This window comes from Seriola dumerili, unplaced genomic scaffold (genome assembly GCF_002260705.1).
Source record: "Seriola dumerili isolate Sdu_G_001 unplaced genomic scaffold, Sdu_1.0 BDQW01000078.1, whole genome shotgun sequence".
Classification (NCBI taxonomy): Eukaryota; Metazoa; Chordata; class Actinopteri; order Carangiformes; family Carangidae; genus Seriola; species Seriola dumerili.
Window position 1 is genome coordinate 1,614,621 of NW_019174333.1, and position 27,182 is coordinate 1,641,802.

At 39.4% G+C, this 27,182-nt stretch overlaps 1 protein-coding gene across 1 annotated transcript in view; it reads left to right on the forward strand.

The window, feature by feature from the left end:
* The window catches only part of atp9b (ATPase phospholipid transporting 9B (putative)), a 50,279-nt gene extending 36,429 nt beyond the window's left edge, over positions 1 to 13,850 (forward strand). Inside the window, exons 15-28 of the mRNA XM_022744086.1 lie at positions 3,190 to 3,351; positions 3,536 to 3,628; positions 5,326 to 5,409; positions 6,190 to 6,360; positions 6,489 to 6,587; positions 6,711 to 6,800; positions 7,036 to 7,180; positions 7,690 to 7,754; positions 8,525 to 8,680; positions 8,919 to 8,983; positions 9,133 to 9,241; positions 9,758 to 9,815; positions 11,165 to 11,368; positions 12,446 to 13,850. Coding sequence (XP_022599807.1) covers positions 3,190 to 3,351; positions 3,536 to 3,628; positions 5,326 to 5,409; positions 6,190 to 6,360; positions 6,489 to 6,587; positions 6,711 to 6,800; positions 7,036 to 7,180; positions 7,690 to 7,754; positions 8,525 to 8,680; positions 8,919 to 8,983; positions 9,133 to 9,241; positions 9,758 to 9,815; positions 11,165 to 11,368; positions 12,446 to 12,582 — 1,638 coding nt within the window. The 3' untranslated portion in view covers positions 12,583 to 13,850. The remainder of the gene's footprint in view (positions 1 to 3,189; positions 3,352 to 3,535; positions 3,629 to 5,325; positions 5,410 to 6,189; positions 6,361 to 6,488; positions 6,588 to 6,710; positions 6,801 to 7,035; positions 7,181 to 7,689; positions 7,755 to 8,524; positions 8,681 to 8,918; positions 8,984 to 9,132; positions 9,242 to 9,757; positions 9,816 to 11,164; positions 11,369 to 12,445) is intronic.
* The last annotated feature ends 13,332 nt before the right edge of the window (positions 13,851 to 27,182 follow it).

Genomic DNA, 27,182 nt, shown 5'->3' on the forward strand with positions numbered 1-27,182 from the left:
CTCCTTGTAGAGGTTAAGCTATTTAATCGTCTGTATTTGCTTCTTGAGAATTTACTGCTTCAACTGAAGGAAGAATGCAGCAACAAAAATTATCCCCACAGGCGTTTCCATAGCTTCCTCTCTCCTCTGGCCGTTTCTCTGTGTAACCCAAGAGTTAGTGCTTTTATGACTCAGGTCCTCAAGACTTAAAGTGTATTTGTTTCTAATGGTTCTTTAGAATGTATCAAGAAGGAAATCCAAAGATCTAATACTGGGGAAGATTTTGATCATGAAAAGCATTTGTTTAAGAGTGGTTGAATGTATACTGAGGGAGAGTTCATCTTCCCATACACACCCACGTTGAAGACGTTGACATGTTTATCACCCTCGACATGTGAGGCTTCATAAAGCCTTTGTGAGACCTGCATACTTTGTGTCAAACCCCGGCCAAGTGTAGCAAGTCAAAAAGAAGATAAAAAGGTGGTGAAAGATAAATCTCTGTTTTCCATTTTGCCCGTCTGTCCTCCTCCACGACTTGATGTATATATTTATTTATATATCTGCTCTCTCTTCTCTCTCCGTTGTCTCTCGCTGCTCGGATTGATCAATATTTAATTTTCTCTCCGAGACGATGAGGGGTGGAGGTCTGTGATCGTTGGTGGAGCTCTCTCTTCCCCTTCTGCTATATTCTTTGTTCTTTCTCTGTGCTTTTATTTCCCCCTCTCTCTCTCCCCTCATCTCTCGCTCTCTCTCTCTCCTCAGTCTCATCGACTGCTGCAGCAGATCTTGGCCGCCGCTCCTCTGTCAGTGATAGTTTGTTTGGCCCTGGCTCTCTCCTCTGCCTCTCTAATGTAATGAGCTATCATTAAGGAGATGAAGTGCGCCGGCCACTGAGGTCAGGGCAGGGGTCATCTGACAGTAAGGTTGAACAGACTCCTTCTAGAACCTCTGACCCTCATAATATCAGACAAGAGTGTTTGACTGTAGCCTTTAATGACCGCCATGTCCAGGAAAGTGGGTGCTTCATCATTTCCAATTAGCTGTAACTGACAGCCTCAGTGAGGATATCAGACGTATACTGTAGTGTGAGCCATAAGGAAGGATCACACTATCAGCATCATCATTATCAGCTTATGATTGGCCAAATTAACAAAATGGTGCCATGTTTTAATCATTTATATTTAGAGTAATTTCAGTTTCAATAATGGCAGCTTGATATAAACATTTTTTTAAAGATATAATCACATGACATACATATACACAAACATGAAAGTACACGAAACACAAAATAAAGTTGATAATGTTACATTTAGGTTTGAGCACTATTAATATATTGATTAGAGATAATTATAAAAGGGGAATAATGACCTACTATAAATATAACTAGATCTGTGGCTCATCAGTTGTGTTGAATCAGACTCACTTTTGATCTGGAGATGTAGTTTTCAAAATAAAATCTAAGGAGGATTTAAGTTTCACTTTGTTTATCCATAAAACTGTTGATTTACAGTGTTTAAAACATAATTAGCCAGTGCTGGTTTCAGAATATAGGAAATAAATACCGGTAAAAGTAGAAATGACATAAAGCTATATTCCACGATAAAAAACATTTAAAAAGTTTTCATAATGTATTTAAACAGTGTTTTAACCTTTTGTAAGGATAACCTGATTTTCTTCATATTCAAAGATGCCACAGAGGTTTTTGCATGTGCTGCTGTTGTCACCTTCTCTTCCCCCTCCTGTTTATTTTTCTGCTGTAGACAGAAATGATGTGCTTCTACAAATTACTAAACTTGCTGTTGGTCGGTGATGAAAGTGTATGTGTCGTCACAGTGGTCATCTGTGATGCTAACAGCTCTACACTCTACATTCTCATTCCTCATTCAAACGATTTAAACAGTTTTTGTTTGTAAAAAATAAGTCAGTGTGGACTCTTCCAAGAAAATGCTTTTTTTTTTTTAAGTTACCAACAGGCTCACAATGTGGTTCATACTGTTCCAGATATACTGTCACCATTTAGCCCAGTAGAATATAAAGATTATAGATAGCATTACTGCTCCAGAATCTGTTGTAAAACAAAGTTAAACGATTCCAAAATAATTTCAGCTGTTGAGTGTTTTCCTCTTATATTTGAATTTAACTGTTCAGGGTCCATTTTCATCATGACATGCTTCGGCTGCTGTTCATTTTAAAGGCAGCGCTGCCACTGTGATTTACATGCTCAGTAGGATCTTGTGAACACAGTTGAAATGATTGATCGGGTTGTTTGAGCCAGTCGCTGTCGTAAAGTCGTCAGCTGCCGTCTTTTCTATGACTGTCGTAACACGTGATTCATGTGCAGCTTGTATCAGAGTCGACAAAGCTTTAACTAGTTTCAGAGGAGCTGATAAAGTCGATTGAAGAACCAGGTTTAGGATGCTCAGCGCGCACACACACACACACACACACACACACACACCAGGGCAATGACACACAGATGTGTGTTAAGTAAATATAGGCAGCCCTTTTTACGGAGCTCAAAGGGGGAGCAGGAGAAATGACGGGGTATTACCAGGAAGTTCCAATTTGTAGGTCAGAGTATAATAACAACCTTTGAGTGAGCAAATTGAAAATGAACCCATTGAGAATTGAGTCGTGTGCAGCTGAACGCTCGCTCGGGGGCCGCAGTTCCTGCTGAGGAGAGAAAGAGGAAAGAGAAACAGAAAAACACTTTATCTGGAGCTGAATGAGAAGAAGCTGAGCAGCTCTGGAGATACCGCAACTTTTTCATGCCTTGTCTTTACACAGAAAGGGAAATTAGACTCAATCAGATTATGGTCTATGGGTTTCCTTATTCCTCATTCGTTTTTTTTTTGCATTTGATAGACTCCTTTTTACATCATAAATTAAGAAGTCAATGTTATTTTCAGTCATTATTAAGATTTTATTTTCTAAAATCCCATTTGTATCATAAAGTTGTAAATAAAATGCGAGAATACTGCTCAAAAATGGATTTAATCTGCAGCAAATGCATCCAGTCTTTTTCCTTCTGTGTTGTGTCAGTCTGACCTTCAGGTGTTTTCACTTTTGAGCCTTTTCTTCATAAATCTTTATATTGCTAGCTAAAATCCATCACCTTGTAAACCTTTTGTTTTATTTAAGTTTAACTCTAAGGGTCAAAATGCCATATTTTATGATTGTGAGCCTGTTGTGTTTGTGTGTTTTCCTCAGGTGGCGCTGGTGCGGTGGACGGAGAGCGTTGGCCTGACCCTGGTGAACAGAGACCTGACCTCCCTGCAGCTGAAGACTCCTTCAGGACAGATCCTCTCCTTCCACATCCTGCAGATCTTCCCCTTCACCTCCGAGAGCAAGAGGATGGGCATCATCGTCAGGGTGTGAACCTAATGCAAAACAATATGATGTGTGCATGCTGCTTTCTGTGTGGTCTTTTTACTGCTGAATCGTGCGTTTGTCACCACTGAAACTACATGATGATTGGTTTAGAAATATATTATTGTGCAGCAGTACATTTAATAGCAGATGAAATGCTGTAATTGTCACCTGTAATTTGATTCAGGAGGAGTCGACAGGAGACATCACTTTCTACATGAAGGGAGCTGATGTTGCCATGGCGAGCATCGTCCAATACAACGACTGGTTGGAGGAAGAGGTAAAGACTTCACCCTTTGAACCCTTGCAGCCAGTTTGTCCATCAGCAGTCATGTGACCTCTTGACGTTAGAATACTTAAGATGATTAATGTGTGGACATCTGTCATTAGTGGTGGTTTGTGTAAGTGTGGTTAAATACTACAGCAAACACTCCTTTAAGCAGCTACTTTGTCAGAAATTCACAAGAGCAGTGGGTGCATATATTTACAGTACAACCAAGCAAACTCATTTGAAAACTTCATAATAAAAGGTTGTGTCAGATGGATTCTTTTAATGTGAAGCAGCAGCAGTAGGAAGTGCTCTGATCCAGCTGAGGGAGAGTGAACAGAAATAGTGACGATTTGATCTATATAGAGAGGTAATTACATAATGTAAATACACTGAAAGGCCATTGCTGAAAGATATATTTGCTGAGTGATAAAAACAGGGTTTAGTTTATTATTTATCATCAAATTCCTTCCAGACATGTTTTCAACTCTGTAAAAAATATACTCAAAATCTGGGTCTGAAGCTCATCTCCTCTTAATTCCTGGTTGAGAAACCTGGATCAGGCCTTGAGCCCCGCCCACCACCTGCTTGCTCCAGGTGGACAGGTGAAAGAGCAGAGAGCATCAAGATGGTTAGAGGAGGAAACATCAGAGAGACTCAGCCACATGTTTGAGCCTCAGTCAGACCCAGACTTTATTTAGCCCCGCCCCCGTCTCCACAAGTTGACGGGATTGGTTCCTTAGGTTTGTGATGTATGAAACCCTGGCTATCTGAATCTGTTTTTATGAGACTGTCATTGATTCACTGCAGTTCAAGGTGGAAACACTCATTCATGGTGTTGATGATTATTTCACTCATCATATTTCTTGTATTGCATAAAAACGTCATATGGACGTTAATAACACTTGATTTTCACCGGAGGGGTCTTTAAAGATCATAACTTTGACGTGTCTTTTAACAAGACTGTGAATCCTAAAATGAGCCGCTGTGGATGAAACTGTCAGCAAAATGAAAAATTAAATTCTGGTAAACAACATTAAATAAATGTAAGAACAGATGTTCATAGCCATAATTTTTTTTCGTCCAATAACCTGCTCTAATCAGGACACTCATGGAGAGATCAACAGGCCGAGTCTACACCAGTTTAGTGGTCGAAGGTCTTGTGTGCATACGTTCATAATTATATTGGCATTATTGAGTCATTTAGCACCGGGGGCAGCTTTTGATTTAATTAGTGACCTAGATAAAGTTGAAGTAATTACAGTATGTCATATTCTTGAACAATGGTGCTAATGATGTCCTGTTGGCTGTTAATATCCCGCTGTCAAATCAGCTGGCGCTATGGTTACTGTGCTTGTCAATAACCAATCAGCAGGACAGATTCGCCCCATTGGTGTTTCATATCAAAAATAAACCGCCATCCACGCCTTTGTTTTACTGTGTCCTCTAGATTGCACCAGAGGCTATGTTATTCAATATTGATTTCTTTTGGTGTTGGTAACAATATGCCGCTATTGACTTTACTGTACATGGTGTACTTATACAGCAGCTGCTCTGATAGAACAGATGATCTGCTCCATACTTGAATTTTAAAGATACATAAACTTTTATTTTAAATAATGAAATTCCTCAGATTCATCCAAGAAATAAAGTGTGCTCGAGGTTGAAAATCCTCCTGCTCACTAATGTCATCCTCTCCTCTCCATCAGTGTGGGAACATGGCCAGAGAAGGTCTGAGGACGCTGGTGGTGGCCAAGAAGTCTCTGTCTGAGGAGCAGTATCAGGACTTCGAGGTACAGATGAACCCTGATGTTCGTGCCTTTCAATCTGCTCTCTGCGCCGTCTGCGCCCTTCAATAAATCTCTTTTGTTTCGTTTTCTGACATGGACACGAGGCTGTGTGATATATCAATAGAATATCAGCTTCATTGTGTGATGTGTCTGGGAGTTTGTTATTCCTAAATTCATAAACTTAAACTTTCTTAAACTTAATCTTAAATATTTTCATTTTTCTCGCACTCAAAAGGAAACTCCACAGACTTTACATTAAAGTCTTTTTTACAGGTCTTCTGCAGTATTACTGTTTTGTGAATATGTGTCTGAAATGGACAGTGTGATATATATATTTATTATTATATTATTGATTTTGCTGTGTAGAAAAATATAAAAGGTCTTTGATTAGCAAATCATAAAAACAACTATATAGATAAACCAAAAAAAAAGAAAAAACAAACAAACTCGAGTTCAAATTAAATGCTACCTTAAATATTTCTCTCTGTTTCATCATAAAAATCCACATTATAATGAATATTGACTTAGAATGTTTTGTTTGTGTTAAACAATTCCTGTAAACACAAACAAATAGTAATCCTGAAAATATTGTCACATCATCTGTATTCAAGTATTTGGTTGAAAAACCTAAAAGGTTTTGGTTTGAGAACTTAACCAGCCCATTTTTCTCTGCTTCTTTCCTCCCTGTGATTGGACTCTTTAAGTTTTAGTTTGAACAGCTCTGTTTAGTATTTCTTTTTTATGTCAATTTTATCTCCACTTTTCTCCTCCCTCTCTGTTCAGAATCGCTACAACCAGGCAAAGCTGAGCATCCATGACCGAGCCCTGAAGGTTGCAGCAGTGGTGGAGAGTCTGGAGAGGGAGATGGAGCTTCTGTGTCTGACCGGTGTAGAAGACCAGCTCCAAGCAGATGTCAGACCAACACTGGAGCTGCTCAGGAACGCTGGCATCAAGGTTAGCAAAGGAAAATAAAGACTGGATAGTTTCTTCACCAGCAGCCTGAAGAATTCTGATTATTAATATATATAAAGTTCAGAAAACCACATCCTCAATCCACCTGCATGCCGATCTTGTTCTCTTAGATTTGGATGTTGACGGGGGACAAGCTCGAGACAGCTACGTGCATCGCCAAAAGCTCCCATTTGGTCTCCAGAAACCAGGACATCCACGTCTTCAGACCGGTATGTTGTTTTACTCGGCCTTTTGTCCCGGTGCTCTGTGATCATAATGCGCCTCCTTAATGGGAGATAACAAAAAGCCTAAACTGTTTTTGTGGCTAATTGTATTGTGTTGCTCTCGAGCAGGTCTCAAACAGAGGAGAGGCCCATCTGGAGCTCAACGCCTTCAGAAGGAAACATGACTGTGCTCTGGTCATCTCTGGAGACTCCTTAGAGGTACTACAACACAGCACAGCACACAGTGACATTTCCCTGTACAACAGATGATGCTGAGGCTGCAGCCAAAACAGGCCATGAGAGAATAGAAAGTGCTTCTCAGCCAAAACTAATAGTTTGGAGTTCAACCAAGGCCTTTAGTAAAAAAACAAAACAAAAAACATAACAGATAAGCAGGAGTTTTAAGTTTTTGTTTGAGGGGAAATTGCTCAGTGTTTTAATTTTTGTGTTGCAGGTGTGTTTGAGGTATTATGAGCACGAGTTTGTGGAGCTGGCGTGTCAGTGTCCAGCAGTGGTCTGCTGTCGCTGCTCCCCAACTCAGAAGGCCCATATCGTCACACTCCTGCAGCAGCACACGGCCAACAGAACCTGTGCCATAGGTGAGTGTTGACAGATGTGTGGCAGCAGCATTACAACGTTTGGACGGTGGTTGGCCTTTCAGTCTGTGTGGATGCAGCTCTGTCCCTCAGGGAGGACTATATGAGACACTGAACTGTGGATTGTTTGATAGTTTGATGGCTTAAAGAAGGTGAATTGGTAATTACTCTGAAGTTGCTCCAGAGCAAAACACTTAATTGATCAGCCACTCACCTGTCATATCCCAGATGTGTATATTTAATGCAGGAGGTCCTGAAAATGTGTTCAAGCTCAGATTGATTGTATATTGAGCACAAAGACACACAGACGTACAAGCACACACCAGAGCACATAGTAAAAATACTTCTTATATTACTTATGTCACTTCTTTCATCCACAAGGTGGCAGCCAAAGCTCAGTGAGAGAGTCACCTACCGTGTGTTACTCTCATAAACCTAAACATACATTGTATGTAAATAATGTGTAGCTATTTACACACAGCTAAACAATGTGTTTTTCTATTGTGTGTCAGGTGATGGAGGAAATGATGTCAGTATGATCCAGGCTGCTCACTGTGGTATAGGAATCGAAGGAAAGGTAAAGTGACTACAGACCTTCTCATTATAAGCTCTAGTGTTATTCTGGATGAGACTCTATTACCTGATTCAATCACATGAACTCTGATATATTTGACATCAATTAGGTTACTAGTAAAATAGTTTGAACTTTTTCTTCTACAGCTAATTGTGTAGCAGTTTGATGTTATTTTTCTCTGAAGGGCACGTGTCTTACTTGACTTACTTACTTAAAGTACTTGAGAGCCACCAAAACAGTATTTAACAGCATGAAAACATTTCTTTTGATAACTCTTTATCATCTTAATTAGAATTGTCTTTGCTTCCTTTGAAACTCAGTTTACATGTAATGCACTGTATATGCCTTTGTTTTCAATTTTAGGTTCACATCATTTGTTTTAGTAGGACGTGACACTGAAATGTTGAATGCGCTGTGTAACCCAGCTGAATGCATATATTCAGCGTTCACAGGCTGGACTTTTCATCTGCTTTTACTGTAGTTTTATCTGCTGCTATTGTATTTTAACTGCTGTTACCTTGTGCAGTAATTCAATGTCCACCACTTGAGCACCTTATTTTTTACAATTGACATGTTCCACTATTTGTCATGTCTTAGTTGTCTATTAAGTCCGTTATGTCTATTTGTGTTTGTATATTTATATTTATACCTTTTTTATATGACTGCACATTGAGCTAGGTTCTGCTGTGCACCTCTGTTGTTTGGTCTAAAGTTCACTCTGACCTTTGACAGCAGAATCACTGTGTCTTTAATGCGTTTGTTTCTCTGAGCAGGAAGGGAAACAAGCGTCTCTGGCCGCAGATTTCTCCATCACTCAGTTTAAACACATCGGCCGTTTGCTCATGGTTCATGGGAGGAACAGCTACAAACGCTCTGCAGCGCTGGGTCAGTTCGTCATGCACAGAGGCATGATCATCTCCACCATGCAGGTACGCTGATCAGTACAACTCTGTTCTGTTAAATGAAGGTAAAATAAACATGTTACAATTGCAGCAATGTCTTTTAAAGTCCTGTTTGAGGCTGTTTTGCTCTTAGTATCTGTTCTTAATTAATTGTCTTGTTTTTAATTTGTGCTGTGGTGAAGACAAAGACAATTTTCTACATTGTGGACAATAAAGTTCCAAACTAACTAACTTTTACAACACTGTTTATGTTCTGTGTCCTCAGGCCGTCTTCTCCTCCATATTCTTCTTCGCCTCCGTGCCGTTGTACCAGGGATTCCTCATGGTCGGGTATGTGTCTGGTGTCTTTTCCAAAACTCTTATCAACATGTGGAGAATCATCTCAGCGTCACAGCAGCACAAACAGATACGTGGATATATTTGATAATGTCAACATGTTTAAACTTTGTTCATTTCTCTGGACACTCTGTTCTATGCAGGTATGCAACCATCTACACCATGTTTCCAGTGTTCTCCCTGGTTCTGGACCAAGATGTGAAGCCAGAGATGGCTCTGCTCTACCCAGAGCTTTACAAAGACCTCACCAAGGTACAGTTCACTTTTTATTATGTCTCTGCGCCGGCAACAGTCAGAGCCGGACACATGTTTTTGGGTTGTTCGTCCACCTGTCCTGTTCTCATGGACACGATATCTCAGTAACGCCTTGAGTGAACTTGGACTCAACGATGAACTCATTAGATTTTGGTGGTCAAAGGTCAAGGTCGTGATGACCTCACAAAGTACGGTTTTGGTCTTGTGAACGCAACATCTCCTTAACACCTTGAGGGAATTTCTTCATATTTGTTGAAAACCTTCACCTGGACTCAAGAACGACCTGATTAGATTTTGGTGGCTAAAGGTCAAAGATCAAGGTCACAGTGACCTCAGAAAAACACTTCTTATCCATTATTCAAGACTTCACACAGCAATCATGACAAAATTTTTACACGAATGGTTCAGATTTTATATGGACAAATTCCCTTTGCCCTCACTTTCTTCCCCTAACAGCTTTCAGACATGTGAAAGTACAGTTGCAGTGATTGATCTCTGGTTTCTCTCTTTCAGGGTCGCTCGTTATCTTTCAAGACTTTCCTCATTTGGGTTTTGATCAGTGTTTATCAAGGTAAGGTGCACACGCACTTTCTTAAAGTTATATTTGCAGATGAAAACATTAGTTTCATTAAAATAACCTTTTTAGCAGAACTACCTGCAACATAACCGTATCTGTGTCTGCCATAACCAACTGTCAATGGAACTCTTCAACCACCGTTTCATCATTTCTACTGTGTCTAATACCGCGATCCTTGGGCCCCTCCAAACTCTCAGATAGTCCGTTTCTCAGTATCTTAGGTTTCCAACCACCATCTGCTTTTACATGCAGCTTTTGTCTGTCCAGTAAATCGATATTTCTGTAATCGCTAAGCCATGCAGCGTGTGAGAAAGATCTATGTTCCTGCTCGAGCGTGACTTCCTGACAGCTCAAGGTTTTTTAATTAAATGCCAAAACCGGGTCTGTGTTTAAAAAAAACAAAAAAAAAAACAAGACGATATGAGAGGACAACAGCACAGGAGGAAAATATTAGGCACCAATCTGCCTTAATTTATTACAGGGTTTGACTCGCTGGAATGTCCTGTATGAAGAAGTAATTATGCGATCAGTTATAGGCTGTTAAGCTCAGTTTGTGCAGTGTTATGATAAAATGAAAGGCTATCAGGATACAGGAGGCACCAAGAGATGAGTGAGCGTCTGAACGCTTAAAGACTTTGACCAGACTGAGACACTGGAGCACATTGTGCATCTTTCCCCTCATAAATAATCTTATTGAATCAGTTCTAATCTCCAGACACATTAATCCTTAACTCAATGTCCCAGTCAACCAGTTCTAATTATCCCAGTTGTACTGGGCAGAACTGACCAGGGCTGAATTTTATTTTGAAAATACTTATTGGGATGTCTTTCTCTTGGTGCAAGACTAGTCCCACATGGGCAAATTTTTTATTTTATTTTATTTTATTTTTATGATATAACGAAATGTAATACAATATAATATAAAGTAGTGTAGAATAATATGATAATAATGTGGTGGCGTTATGACAGAATAGTATGTATTATTTATATAATATATAAATAATTGATATATTATTTATATAATATATAAATAATATATAAATTATAAATAATGGGCAGTTGTAATAAAGTATTTTGAATTATTTTTGTGCAGTCGTGTATTTGATTTCTTGTTTCTCAGTCACATCTGAGTTGTTATAACAGGTCAAAACAAACATTAACTTTATGGCGCAGAGCCACAAAGATCCTAGAAAAAAGAAAAAGATGTTTACCCAGACCCACACTCAACACTCAACACTGTGGCACTGATCCAGCTCCGACATTTTGATCTTTAGTAAAGTGAAGAAACTTCATTGTTTGGCTTTGACGTCATTTAGTCGTTGTGTTTCCTCTGGCGCCTCCAGGTGGCATCCTCATGTACGGCGCGATGCTGCTGTTTGAGTCTGAGTTCGTGCACGTGGTCGCCATCTCCTTCACGGCGCTCATCCTGACCGAGCTGCTGATGGTGGCTCTGACGATTCGCACCTGGCACTGGCTCATGGTCGTGGCCGAGTTCTTCAGCCTCGGCTGCTACCTCGCCTCGCTCGCCTTCCTCAATGAGTACTTTGGTAGGTACTTTTTGTTTTACTTACTGTAGATAGTGTAGAAGAACTTAAGAAATACATATGAGCAGCAGTTAACTTACTTACTTACTTATTTTTGTCATTGATTAATCTACTGGTTATTTTCCTTATTAATCAATTGATAGTTTTATCCATAAAATGTCAGAAAATAGAGATAAAGTAAGATTTCCCAGAACACAAGGTGTGGTCCTCACTTTGCTGTTTAGACCAAACAACCCTCAAAAACACAAAGAAATTCAGGTTATTATCATGTGTGATGAAGAAAGCTGCAAATCCAGAAGCTGAAACCAGGAAATATTTGGTATCTTTGCTTGAAAATTCCCTAAAGAATTAATCAATTATGAAAATAGTAGATCATCTAATGGATAATTGACTTTCTCTCATGTTTACCTACTATAACTAGCAGTGAGCTTTCAGTACAGTGGAAGGATAACTTTACTTTTTGGTTTAAGTCCAGGACTGAACAAACTGAGCTCTTCAAGGTTCCTCGGTCTTCTTCACTGCACCTGCTTCAGTTGATTTTGATGTAATGCTTTGTGTTGTGCAGTAGTTCAGCTCTGTGCTTTTATAGCTTCTTTCTTCTTCTTCTTCTTCTTCTTCTTGTTTTTGCTCTGTACTCACTCTCTTTCTGCTGCACCTCTTTTGCTTCTGTGCGTTGGCACCAGGCATAGGCAGGGTCTCCTTTGGAGCTTTTCTTGGTAGGTGTACAGCTTGTGAATTAAAGTCATTCCCTCCATTTCTCTGTTCCAGTGACATTTAATGTCTCACCATATCTGTTTCCATTTTCATTTGAGTGTTTTAAAGTCATGTGTACTGCAGCTCTGTTTGGTCTCATGACATTTCTGTCATGCCATTTATTCCATACTCCAACACATGAAGACCACTATCTGAATCTGGCTTTCTAAGCTGCATCGGGACTGTTCATGTTGTTTTTATCTCTTATAATCAAGTGATGGTGACTCTTCATCACTTGACTGAACGTCTATGATCCTGTACAGTCACAACACAGCACTGTGTAACACATGTGTAACTAAACGAGTGTGTCTCTGTTTGCTCTCCCAGACTTGTCGTTCATCACGACTTGGCCTTTCCTGTGGAAGGTGTCCGCCATCACGCTGGTCAGCTGTCTTCCTCTTTACATCATCAAATACCTGAAGCGCAAGTTTTCACCACCGAGCTACTCCAAACTGTCCTCGTGAGCTACACTGGACTACCTGTGTTTGTTTTGTAGTTCTGTGCTTCTCTGATATTTCTATCTTCAGCACTTTTTTTTACTCACTGATCCTCAGTGATGGACCCACCGAGGTCGAGGAACCACTGGAACAATCAAGAATGGAGAGAAATGAAATAATCATTCTTTGGATTAATTTCACTGAGACTTGGGATTACTTGAAAACACAGAGCACATAGTAAAAGACTACAAATATGACTGCACTCAGAAGGCTTGGAACACTTGACCCTGTTTTGTCAGAGAGGGTCGACCTGCCTTCTTCAAACACATCAGCTTCAAATGTCATTTTCTACAGTTCTGATGCTTTTCTGTCAAAATTTTTTATATGTGGAGTTCAGATTTTTTTAAGTGTTATTTTATATTCCAGGTATTACTTGCAGTTTCTGGCCTGCGTCCTCGAACAGTATTGAGTTGCTGTTAGGGATTTAAAAAAAAAAAAAGATCATTTACTTTAATGTTATTGTAGATAAAGCCTTTACTACTGCAGTCAATGTAAACCTCACTGCATTTAACTCCTGTACAAATGTGCATTAACCAAAAAATAAGGTCATCTACAACGACATTCAGAGAGAAGATAATGAGCAGCTTCAAACTGAACTCATGTGCATTTGCTGCTGTTTGTCCTCTGCATTTTTAAGACGGTGAATGACATCATCAGGCTCTCATCTCCGTAGTATAAAAACCAGCACTCCAAAGCAACATTAATTGTTGTATTGTCTGCATATTTGGCCTTGATTATGTCTCGTCGGTGGCCACCAGTCCTCCTGCTGGGACGTGGCAGCTCTGCTTTGTGCCTCATTATGATGTATGTTAATGTGCTGAAGCGTCGCAGCGTCGGATGTTCCAACAATCAGTCTGAGATTTTGGTTTGTCACTCGTCGGGTCTGATTTGCCTCTGTTCTCTGACATTTTTCTGATGGTGAAACTACTTTAAAAGTCACAGTGAAAGCAACTGAAACACACTGATGGCTGTTATTTTTAGGCCTTTATTGACGATACGACTCCCCCGGGCGTTGGCGTGACTTTGGCCTGTGGTGGAGGTCGACATTCAGCTCTTTTTTTGAGGGGGAATGAGTTTTATCATTCACTCCGTGTCTCTCTAATTAAATATTTGTAGTTTAGCTATGTTTATTAGTCAGGTTGTCATTTTCTTCTGAATCATAATTGAGTTTAACTCAGGTTGATCATTCCTAAACAGTTGTATTATTTTGATTTTATTCTGACAACCATTCTGTAAAAAAAAAAAAAAAAAAAAAAAGACAAACAGTGGACGTAGTTATTTTGAAGAAAGAGTTGATGCAACTGACAGACTTTGATGCAGATTTGCATTTAGGTTTTGAATCGATTTGTTGATGATTTACATTCTTACAAGAAACAACTCCACACGATTCTTGTTTTCTTTTCACGTCTGTGTCGTGTGTCTCTGTGTTTGTGCTGTTGTATAAACTCTTTTTTTTTTTTCTTGTGAACTTGCTTTCCATGTCCCACACTGCAATTTCTAACAGTGTCTGTTATTTATAATATTGTTATTGATTAAAGGGTAATTAAAAAAAGAAATGACGGATGCAGAACATCAAGGTTTTATCCAATGTGAAATTCATCATGTGGCCACCAGATGGAGCCAGATACCAGATACAGACAGAGCGAGGCTGCAACATGTAAAGAGCATATCACTCAGCAGAGAAACTCTGGAGTTCAGTCAGTGAAAATACAGAGGAGACATGAAGCAAACTCCTCTGTTTATACCATAGATGTGTAAAATCTTGTGGTGCTTATGATGCAATATGGAGATTGTCCTACAATCCCCATTGACCACTGCTTTTCAGATCAGCAACATGTCTCATCAGATACTTTAGTGACTGAAGTTCCCACTGCTGTAATTTGACACATTAAGACTGAAGTGAAACGTTTATTTGAAAAAATGAATTTTGGTTTTTAACTTCTGAAAGAGTTTTAAAACATTTTAAAACCATGAAGCAGCCGTTACTAAGATATGCAGCAATAACATTTTTTTTTTCCTTTATTAAGTAACAAAACAAGTGAAGGCAAGTGTAACAATAGTGAGAGAGATTGGACCAAACACAGAACAGACGATACAACAAACATGTTAGAGAAAAACAAAGAATCATAAGACGTGAAAAAAAAAATCAGTCAAGTCAAGGCAAGGCAGGTTTATTTGTATAGCACAATTATCATAAACAGAGGTCATTCAGAGTGCTTAAGAAAAATAAAACAGCATGAAAACAGCAGAAAATAGATCATGAGTAAAGGGCAAGGGGCTATCTAGTAGAAAAAATGGAATAGATAGAATGACATTGAGGTTTTGCATTTGTGAGGAGCATGAACACACAGCATCAACCTGTACAAAAAAAAGGGGAAGAAGAAAGAGGAGCTTGTGTATGTGTGGTGTCTGTGTATGTCTGTTGATTGTGGGTGGGGATGGGGTTGGGGGGCCCACAGCGGGGACAGGGGTCAGTTCAGCGGGGCAAACCCAGGGGTCAGGCAGCTGAGTGGTGGGGAGGGAGACTGGGCTGTAACTGAGGGGGGTTTGTTTTTGTTTTTGTTTTGTTTTGTTTTGTTTTGTTTTGTTTTGTTTTGTTTTGTTTTGCTCAACCTGGTTGGTTCATTGTGGTGGGGGGTGAGAGTTTCAGTGGGCATCCCTCAGATCCTGGGGAGGAGGGTCTGCCCATCCTCACTATGCCCCCCTCCCTGCTGTTATTAGTGATGCGATCCACGCACCACCAGCACCCAATCCCAACGTAGCACCTGGTACCTCCAGGGCAGCCCCCAGTGAACCCCCCAGACCAGGCAGCATTAACAATGGCCAACAGACAACACACACAAAAATGACTATCTTAAGCCTTTAAGGAACTTATTCACATTTATAACAGTCACATATTAACAGTTTTTAGATCAAAGTATCTGTTACACTTTATATAATGAAGCCTCACTGTGTGTAGAGAAAATCACTGTAAAATAAGCTCGACCATATAGTAATTACAGGCTGTGCCTTTAAATGGGAGCAGTATGGAGGAAGATTTAATGTGTACTGTAAGAAAGATATCTTTTACCATGTAATCTAAGGCAGCCATTGAGCAGACAATGTGTTATCAATTTCTCCACAGAGGAGGAAGTACTTTGTGGATGTAGGGTGACCCAGTGATGGATGTGATGGTCCGATGGTTCTAACATGTTAAGAGACGTTCTCTTTCATCTGCTTGCTTTCACTGTGTAGCTGCTCTTTGGGTCAGATTTAACTGTTCCTACAGCATGTGGAGCATCACTGTGGTGTGTTTTCCAAAGCGGCTGCAGTTATTGTGCCGCATGAGGAACAGCGCTGGGCCGGATAATGTTCATGTGACTAATGATTTATTCTCTTAACAGAGAACAGTCTGTCTTTGTTGGGATGATGTTCTCCTGTAGATTTTGAGCTTTAATTTAAGCTTTCTTGATGAAACAGTTTAATGTTGAGATGAGTCTTCCTTTTATGTTTATTATGAAATATGAAGATACTAGAATCACCTCCTGGTGGTCGTCTGCCTCCTCCACTCAGACTAGTTTCAGGTTACATCCCTGTTTATCCAGAGTCAGAGAAAATATGAACCAATTGTGTGAAATTTTATCATAATTACTGTGTGTCTTGAGTTATGGCTAAAAAGTGTTTTTTGAAGTCACACATATCATGACCTTTGACCTTTAGCCACCAAAATCCACTCAGTTCATCCCCAAGTCCAAGCGAACCTTTTTTTTTTTTACCAAATTTGAAGAAATTCCAGAGATATTGCATTCACAAGACCAAAATCGTGTTTTGTGAGGTCACCGTGACCTTGACCTTTGACCTTTGACCACCGAAATCTAATTAATTCATCCTTGAGTCCAGGTGAATGTGAAACTAGATGATAATTTGAATTTATGTTGGACTTAACAAAACAAACGTTACTGATTGTTTTGAATGCTCCTAATTCCTGTCAGTGACGGGAATAGAATATTATATCCAGCCTAGGAGAGAGATAAATGCACTGTTTTTTTAAAAGTCGATTTTTTAAAAGATTTAAAATTTAAAACAGACTTCTCTAATTCTTCTTAAAAGTCCATTTCATAATTTCACAATTTGGCGCTCAGGACAAAAGACTGACTTTCTGATCCTTCAAACAATTTCACTTATTTTTTATTGGCATGACTTTTCAATGTGCTGCCAAAACACAATTACAATCATTCAATGGAATTAAATTATCCAAGAAAAAAATGTCTAACAATATTAAAATACTAAAAAACAATATAATTATTTATAGAATTAAATAAAGAAAAGGAAAAAAAGCATACATACATATACACATATATACACACAAACTGTATATACATATGTAAATATAGACATACACCAACATCTCAATGAGACCATTCAGGACTAAACAGTTCCATAGAGTTGTTAAGATAAACTTAAATTTAAATTTAAATTAGTAGAGCAAATCTTAAATTCATGAGCGAGGATACCAGTACAGAAATGATGTGTTCATGTTTCTTTACATCCATTATCATCACCATCATCATCATCATCACTCCGGCTGCAGCCTGTAAGTCCAACTAACGACACAAATACCTGTTCCCCGGGAGAAAAGAGCTAAGTGTTTTCAGTCTTTAGTAAATGGCTCTTCATGTGAAGAGGAATGAAGAGGCTGAGAGCTCAGGTAGTTTCACATGTGCTCAGTCCAGGGAAACTCAAAGTGCTCTTAGAGTACGGTCAGAAAATAACATGTCCTTCAGACACAGAGAAACAATAATATAAGAACTGCTGAGCTTACAAATCATATTACTCAGCATGATGCAGTCTCAACAATCGCTTCAATTAAGATGGTTATTTATGAAAAGGGTTTATAATGTATTTCTTCAGTCAGATCTGGATATACTATAATACTAAAGCATCAAATTCTAACAAATCAAATTAATATCGTGCATTAAACTCACAGAGTGGGGTTATCTAATGAATATAATAATAATAATAATAATAATATATTCATATAATAATATTTCTGACCCCAGGAATGACTGACAAAATTAAGAAAAGTTTAAGATATTGGATATTTGGCTATATCATTATTTCAACATATTATGGAGTCTCTGTTTCATCTTAAAGAGGTGATAAAATGGAAATAGTCATCACCCAGGGCTCTGATATCTCAGCCACATTTTCAGTTTTCAGTCCCAACATCACTTTGACGGTCAAATGTGTTTACATACATTCAGTGCACACATTATATAAAACCTATAGAGTCCAGACCAACGTCTCAGAGCCTCTTCTCTGCAACAAAAGTTGCTCAGCTGTAAATTGAATTGTGTAAGTGCAGAAACATGACAGTGGAGCTGTTACAGTGTCAAAATGGAAGTTAATAATCTAATGTTTCATCTCTTGTACAACAAATTATCTTCTGTCATAAAAAAAAAAAACAAATGACTCTGTAACTTAATTTGAAGCCCTCCAGGATGAGGAGTTTTTGCAAAACACTTCTGGACTAAAGTAGATTTTATCCGACCCATAAGTGGGATACAAAACACTTACGCAGCAGAAATTTCAGATGCATGGAACATTTGTCAAATTAGTATTTTTTTTCACATTTTTGCCGCTTTTTTATATGCTGGAGGGAGACCTGCCATTATGCCATTATGCTATCTTGTTACTAAGCGGCTAAGTGGCTTCTGTAGCCATATTCCATCTGACTGGGCTTGTTATGAAATTCCACAGCACCCTGTCTGAATTAAGAAACAACAACCAGTAGAGATAAAGTTACCAGTAATGATATTCCCTGACTGGCCCAACGGGGAAGAAGAGTTTAGAAATCTGAAAGAAGACAGGACTGTTCCTCCGCCCAGGGTCCAACCGTGGAAATATTTCCAACATCCAATTGTTTATACATACACACAAAATATATTACAGTTGCAACATCAGCTACTGTATTTTCCAAACACCATCTTCATGTGAACCAGAAAATGACTCCATTGTTTTCTTTTGTGATGTAGAGTGATGAGTTTTTTCAATTATTTGAATGTGGTTCCAAGGTTTTCCAAAAAAAAAAAAGGCCTCATTGTTTTCAGTGAAATAGAATAAACAAAGCTTTTATTTATTACACTTCAACTGACATTACAACAAATTTCACAACTAAGTTTTCACCTCAATTACTTCAACTGTCTGCTGTCACTCCTTACATACTAACTGACACTTCAACTACTATGCATGGTCCTTTAAATTCAACTGAAGTTTCATTGATTGCTATTCAACTTTAAATTAAGTGCTTTCAACACTACTCTTTAAACACTTCAACTGCGGTTCTCGTTCAACAAGCTGACATTTCAACTGCATTTAACCTGCATTTAGACATCAACTGACACTTGACTCCAGCCTGCATTTTAACTGCTTACATACCAGCTGACACTTCAATTACTATAGTTCTCTCACTTTAACTCAAATTTTAATTACTGTTATTGTTTATTGTTCAACTTACAGTTCACACGCTTCATTTCTCTCTCATTAAATTACACTTTAGATGCTTTCAGTGCTTACTCGTCAACTTTCATTTCAAGTGCTTTTATTTAATTTTACTCTTAAAACAGTTCAACTGCTTTCAGTGTTCACTCAACCAGCTGGCATTTCAACTGCATTTAGCCACATAAACGGTTTACTCCAGCCTGCATTTTAACTGCTGTCACTTACAAACCAGCTGAAACTTCAACTACTAACAGTGCTCACATTTAAACTAAAATTCTAATTTGTTATTGTTTACTGTTCAACTTACATTTAACACGCTTCAGTTCGCTCTCATTAAAATACACTTCAGATACTTTCAGGGCTTCCACATGAAGTGACATTTTAACTAATTTCTACTTTTCAACTGACAGCTCCCAACATTTTAAGATATTTTAACTTGTTTACTTGTTTCTTGTCTGTGTTTATCAACATCACCCTTATAAAAATTGTACTAATTATAGCATTGTTCCTGAGCCTTTCTTCCCATTGGATGATCAGTAATTTTCTGTGATTATCATAATTTATATACTTTCTGATGTTGCTTTTGTCTTCTCTCTCTACACTTTTGTCACTTTTACTAAGAATATAAATGATTTTTTTTCCAGTCAGAATGAAGAAATATGTTGGAATCTTGTTATAATCAATGAAATCACTTGAAGGATGTTTTTTTTAGACCAGACTGATGTCGATAGAAAACTTCCTCATGCCGACAGGCTACTTCACAGGCCCACCTCAGTCTATGACCACACTCCCCTGCAGTTACACTAGCTCCATTCTTGATTTATGTAAACGATCTAGGGCACGTGGAACCTCTGCAGCCGTGACCAACGGCTCAGACACAGTGAAGCGCTGTGTGCCTCGGGGAGCTGTTGCTCAGTTCTATGCTTGAGCTTCACGCCGGCTGTCGGACCGTTAGGGAGAGAAAATGAACCTCCCGGCCTTCTGCGAACGCTCCCTCGGCTCTGAGAACTCCTCCCCCGGCTGTAGCCAGGCAACGGGCCTTCACAACAGGAAACAGAGCAGGGGATTCCGTCACAGCGGCTGAGAAAAAAGGAGAACATTGATGGGAGACAGGAAGTCTGACTGTAAGAGCGAGCAGGGATGGCGGTGGGGTGTGGTGAGGGGGTGACAGGCTTAGTAACACCAAAATATCCAATCCACCCCAACACAAAAACCACGTTTACTCCTTCAGAGATCAAACCGATCATTTTAAAATGATCAATATCAGTGTCTTGCTGATTAGCTATGTGTGATATCTGGAGAGCAGCTTAATTCGTGTAGTGTTTTTACATGTTGATATGATAACTCACCATTGCACTACCTTTCCTCCATCTCCCATGTGGCCACTGTGAGCTGGGCCAAAGTTTTTGCGAAGCTCTTGGTTGCCAGTAGAAGCTGCAGGTTACTTAACTCCCCCTGAAGCCAGTTTTCTGGTCTCAGTCTGAACTCAATTTGTGGCCATAAAGCTTATTTTTAATGTTTCATTATTCTACATCAAGACACACTCTATAAAATACCAGTTATGGGTGCACATATGGTGAGAGGGATGTGCGAGAGGGCTCAATAACACAAAGAAGTACAGTAATCACTTTTTTCAGCTCTCTTCCAGTTCATTTTTCCAAAACAAACAGGTGATTCAGCAGGGGGAACGCCAGCGCTTTGGGCCGCTTGTTTCTGAGTTTATGAATAACTTATAAAGCCGTCCAATATTCCATCGTGTTTTTGTTCAGACACAAATAAAGCCAGGCACTGGATTTTGAGGGTTAGAACTGTGGAAAGAAGAGTGAGTTGAGGTCTTTTCCACCTTGCCGAGGCCAAACCACGTCATACCGGGCAGGGGATTCGCAGAGTTTGGCAGTGGCCACTTATGGGATGGCAAGCGACAAAAATGTGTGGGTTTGTGACAGGGAGACCACCCCCCAACCTCAGATACTTCACCCCTCCCAGACTCTTAAAATGATGATGATACACCAGGCAAAACTTTGGGAAACGTAGTTGGGCCTGGCTCCCGGCAGCAGGGATCACAAGGAGACGTTTCCTGATGATCTGATTAGATTAGCGTTGTGATTGTGTCACTCATTAGCCAAAGACATTGCACCATAGAAGATGTTGTGTTCAGTGTGTTGCTGTTTGTGATGTCCTCACTGAGCTGCTCTGTTAGCTCACAGTGAAGGTCACACATTGGCACAGTGTGAAGGTCTCACTATAAACACAGGGATTGAAACCTGCTACAGTTTTAATGCGACAATCCTGTAATGGCAAAAACACATTTTCACATGTAAACCATCTTCAATCCTGTAAATGAACAGATTCTCTTGAGAAAACAACAAAAGTGTGTCACAAACTCTGTTCACTTGTTGCCTAGTAACAAGATTTCCCTTTGGGATTAAAGTGACAACTCTGAGACAGTTGGTTGCTGAACGTTCAAGTTGCCCAACAACCGGCCTTAAACCTTCAAGTCTGTGTGTGAAAGTCTTTGTATTAAAGAGCAACTTCTCACTCTGCCTCAGTGATATAGACCTGTACTCGAAGGTGTGTCAGTACACTGTGACATCACTGTTGGGTGTGGCAGGTGCAACAGACTAACACTAACAAACTTTGAAACTTTCAACCATGAAACACTGCTTTATAGCCTGGTATTTAAGGGGTTATTTGTAAGCTTTGCTATTGCTACATAGCTAATGTAAACATTAGCAACTGTTTACTTACCAGTCTAGAGGAAACATTGTGAGTTCAGCATCAAGCTTCATTCCTTTACTCCTTAACAGTTTTCTCCAGAGGTGGAAACAAACCCTTATGTTTTGTCTCTATTTCTATCACTCAGCATGCTAACCAGCTAGCTCCGGTCCAGTTAGCCCGTCTCATCACTTACTGATAACAAGTCATTGTAGTGTCCAGCCTGCCCTGAAGAAGTAGCTGCTCAGCGGACATGTTATAACCTCTTGTCTTGTAAATGTAACAATGGCTGAAGCTCTTGGCAAGATTGGTAAGTAAACAACTGTTAATGTTAACATTAGCTATGTAGCAATAGCAAAACTTTCAAATAGCTCCTTTAAATTCCTCTATAGATCTGCGTTCACTGATTCGATTGACATGTGGTCAATTTTTAAGTTGATATTGAGTTGTTAGTAAATATTTACACATCTAGCAGACATGGAGCAACATTACCATCCATTCTGATTAGTTTTTCTGGCCAATCAATGAAGGAAAATCCAATATTCACTCTCTCTCAATTTTCTCCTTACAGGAAATATATAGCTCTTTAGCTGCTAAATGCTCAACTGTGTTCACTAGCTTGTCGCTAACTTTGCCTGTCTTAGCCTTTTGGTGCAGCTGCAACCGCTGTCTGCTGCAACTTAAAACAGGATTGATGAGAGTGGTTAGCCAAGAACGTCAAATGTTGAGGCTGTAAAAACCAAATCTGTGACATCAGAGACTCCAAAAGCTGCAGTGGAGCTCAAGGGAAGCTGCAGTCACATGGTCATTTTCTGTGGTTTCACATTCTACATAGTAATTTGATTTATTAATAAGAAATGATTGATTAGTGAAGCTTTCTGTCACAAAAATAAGGACAAAAGACCGGACTTGGATCTGACTTCTGTGAGACTTGACCACCTGAAAACTTGATTTGACTTTAAAGCAAAAACAAAAATTAAATCAAGTGTTCTGACAGCAATAAGCAGAACATGGGGAGACAGACAAGCTGAATATTTTATTATTATTGTTTAACAGAACTTAGTCTCAGACAGTTATATAAACTGGACACCTGAGACTTGAGATTTTACTTGGAGTTGACCTGAGCCTTGATTTAGAGATGCTAATAAAGACAAAACACAGCTCTGGTATGAATCACTTCAGCATCTGTTGTCAGTGTTTGTCAAAGCAGCTTTGTTGATATTTGTTTGTTGAGTTTGTTCTGCTGCGTCTGTGTTATCATCGCAGGACATTGGTGTTGTTTCTCATTATCTGCTGTGCCCTCTTTTTTTTTTTTCAGTTGTGGCTCTGGATCCATCCGGTCTGTAGCGGCCTGTTACCAAGGTGTCCACTAACCAGCACCAGGCCCGTCTGGAAAAACTACGAGGCCCAGCATCGGCCTGACGTAGACGAGCCCACGAGTCAATCAGCAGCAGTGCTATTTATTAACTGCAGACGGGTGGAAGTGTTTACTGCAGCACATGTTTCAGTTACGCATAACTGTGGAGCGGTGAATCCCCCTCCCTCCTTTTTGCCCCATTTAGGCCCCCCAGCCCCGATGAGAGATTTCCATGAGGTCAAAGAAACAAGTGGGGGTCTTTAAATGACCGGGGAGCAACCGAGCCACGTCCCCATGATGAAATGGACGGCTAGGATTTCACAAGTGTCGTCACTCCCTCAGATACAGGGAGCTCTGCCAGAGTGAGATCCTAGTGGGTGAGGAGGGAGTATTGGTTTGGATTGGGGGCATGCTGCCACCGTGTTGCACAATGGAGATGAATGTGGATTCAGAGCTGATTTCTGAAACTGTTTGTATAACTAAACAATAACTACAATGGGCGACTCAATATATGCAGAACCTTTTAGAATATACTGAATAACCCATTTTAAGACTGTCCATACTGAATTATCTGAACACTTATTGGATGGATTTCCATGAAATGTTGCACAGACTTTCATGGTCCCCAGTGGATGAAGCCTGTTGACACTGGCGATCCCCTAACTTTTAATCTAACACCGCTGTGAGGTCAACATATGTGGTTTTGAGTGAAATGTCTTGACAACTGTAGGATGTATTGCCATGAATTTTACAGATATCCACGTCTTCCCCTGAGTTTTCATCTAATATCGTCCTCAGGTCAAAATTTCCCCTGCGAAGCTAACAACATTCCCATCAGCCTCAGCTGTGCTTTGTGTTTAGCGCTAATTAGCAAATGTTAGCATGCTAATACGCTAAACTAAGATGGTAAACATTATGACTACTTAACATCAACGTGTTAGAATTGTCATTGTGAGCATGTTAGCACAATGGTGTTAGCATTTACCTCCAAACACTCCTGTCTCTAAGTGCAGCCTCAGAGAGACACGAGCATGACTGCAGACCATTAGTCCTGGTATCTTCTTCTTCTTCCTCTTTTTTTTTTTTTTTTTTTTTCTTAAATTGGGATCATGACTGATGTCTAACGCTAATGGAATGAAGTCTGTGCTGCATAATCTGCAACTGTGCTCCAGCCAGTCTGCAAGCGTTTGTGCTCACAGTGTCCAACAGCCCTCAGTCTGTGATCAGAGCTTTCAGTTATTACACTGTGACATCAGGAAACTCAGCTGTGCAGGAGAGGAGCTTTATTACTTTAGCCTTTTTGACAAAGGTTTTCAAGGACCATGGGCCAGTTGCACAAAACATCTTAAGTTTTCTACTTAAGTATAATACTTAAGGTGTAGTTTCTCCTTAGCTGATGATTAAGGGGCTACTTAAGGGTGTTGCACAGAATCTCTTCAAATGTCTCCTTAGTTAAGGAAACCTAACTCTAAGGCATTTGCGACAGTGGAAGAGATTATACAGCGGTAAGATTCTATTGCGTCGTTAACACATACGTCATCATCATCATTTTCCTGGGATGCGTTCACTGTCTTCATTTATCACCATAAACTCAGTCCTGTTGCAGTTAAGACAGAGTCAGAAGTCATTTTTTTCCTCACTTTGGTTGCTAAGGTCTTTTGTGCCACAGTTGAGCTGACTTTAAGTGATTCCTTAAGTATAAGGCTAAGGTAAGGAGAAAACATTGAATATGTAAGTGAACACTGATGAAACTTAAGGGTGTTTTGTACAACTGTTTTTATTTCAAGGAAGCCTTAACTCAGCCCCAGAATTGTAGTTTGATGTGCTGCCTCATTAATTCTCCTAAACACAAGAGCAATTTGCAGTAGTGATGTGTCAGTTGTGAACAAGCCAGCTCTTTTAAGTGAACGATGGGAGCCGGCTCCCGTCCAAGAGCTTTTTTTTTTTTGTAAATTAATACAAGGCAGAATGATAAGATGATCTTCTCCGCGCCACGGCCAGGCACTCCATGATGAGTGTGACTGAATGATTTGTTTTTCGGATAGTCTATTATTTATTTATTTTATTTTATATGGACATCACAGTAGCATTACAATTGTGACATATGTTTATGTACAAGGACCAGATGCACTGTCTGTTTAGTGTTCGTAGCGAAACACTACAATGTTCAGTATAAATAAAACGTTTAATACACTAATAGAGTTTGATGTTTTTACATTTAATCTTTTCATACCAAACATAATGTAAAATTATGGAAATGATAAGGTTTAGTATAATTACATTGAATAATTTAAGTGACATATGTGCACACGTACTAATTATAGGTCAAAACAGCGCTAAATTTGGCTGAATTATAAAGGGCAGAATTGGTCAAAATGAAGAGCCGCTTGGGAGCCGAAAGAGCCAGCTCTTCTTTGTGAGCTGAGCCAAATGATCTGGCTCACTGAAAAGAGCTGGAATTCCCATCACTCATTTGCAGGAATCACCTGTTGTAGAAAATATTTTTATTCTTTCTAATGCAGATCTGCATGAGAAATAGTAGATGTATAATAATTTTACCAATTCATTCAACCATGGAAAACACACAGGGGAGCAGAAACACGAACAGGAAGTAGAATTTGCGGCAAAAAACTAAATACTTTAGAATGAGGAAACATATGGAAGCCTATAGGGGACTATATTCAAATGATATTGTAATTCCACAATAGCATTTTAATTTTCCACATATGTATGCATTCTAGGACCATATTAAAATGAAAATGGAAAAGCTGTTTGCTGCACAGTGGACAATATTCAACTGTTAATTCAAATTTGAAAATTAAAATGTAATATAAACAATTTAACCTAATTTTACAAATTGGCAAGCAATATTCAGGTCACAATGAAAATGACGTTGCATGTGACATTTCATTTTCAAAGTCTTAAATTGGTTTACAATGGACAATATTTAAAATGCAATCTGCAAAACATCTATTGCATTTTCATTTACATGTCTACACACTCTTTTGGGGTCAAAATTAAAATGAAAATGCAATTTTATTTCGTACAGGTGGATTTCCACCACTTCCCCTTGTAACTCAGTTCCAAGGGGCAAGGGACAAGCAGTGGGGGAAGGGGTAAGGGAGAAAAGAGAAGTGGGATTGGGCCTAGATGTCAGTCTTTTTAAAGACTTGAAGACTTTTTACTTGCTAATGTGAGGAAACAAGATGTTTTTTTTCTTAAATTCTAATAAGTGATGTGCGTGGATTGGTATGATTTAGGTCTTTTAATTAAATGTATTACTGTCACAGTAAATAGGTGTTTTTTTTATCAGTACAACTCAATGGAAATTGCCAGAGTTAAGATTTGAAATATTTAAAATTTTTAACAATAAGTGACAATACAATAAGACTGGTTATTCTGATCCCAGTTCACAGCAGAGTTGCAGCAAGTGTGGGCACCAGTGCTGACATGTGAAATGCAAATTGGTTAATTGCATTTTCAGTTTCATTTTTATCCAAATAACACATACATATGTGGAAATTTGAAATGTTAACTGGAATTACAGTATCATTTGAATATAGTCCCCTATAGGCTTCCACAGAAAATGACCTTTAAATGATTTAAATGCCCCCTAGCTGAGAGTGGTAGTGGCGTGACACCACTAAGGTTTCACACCAACTAGGGCCAGATGATAAGATTCTGCAGTGCTGTGAAGTGGATTCCCACCTCCAGGGATGGACAAGCCTCTTCACAAGTCACCATGTGACTATTGTCATCACAGAGAGCGCGGGCCGGCTGCCAGCTGCTGAAAGGTCCAGACCTGCCAAAGATAGCAGCAGCCCGGCGCTGACGAGAGAGAAGCCGAATAAGTATACAGCGACCGCAGAGAGCGGCCTACGGAAAACTCTATGAAGATTCTCAGTTCGGCGTGTCAAATGACTGGGTATAGGACGTGATTTTTATATAGTGCTTCTATGCAAGTATGGATAATTATGTGTTTTGTGCCCCGCAGACGTGCAGTCTGTCAGGAAGA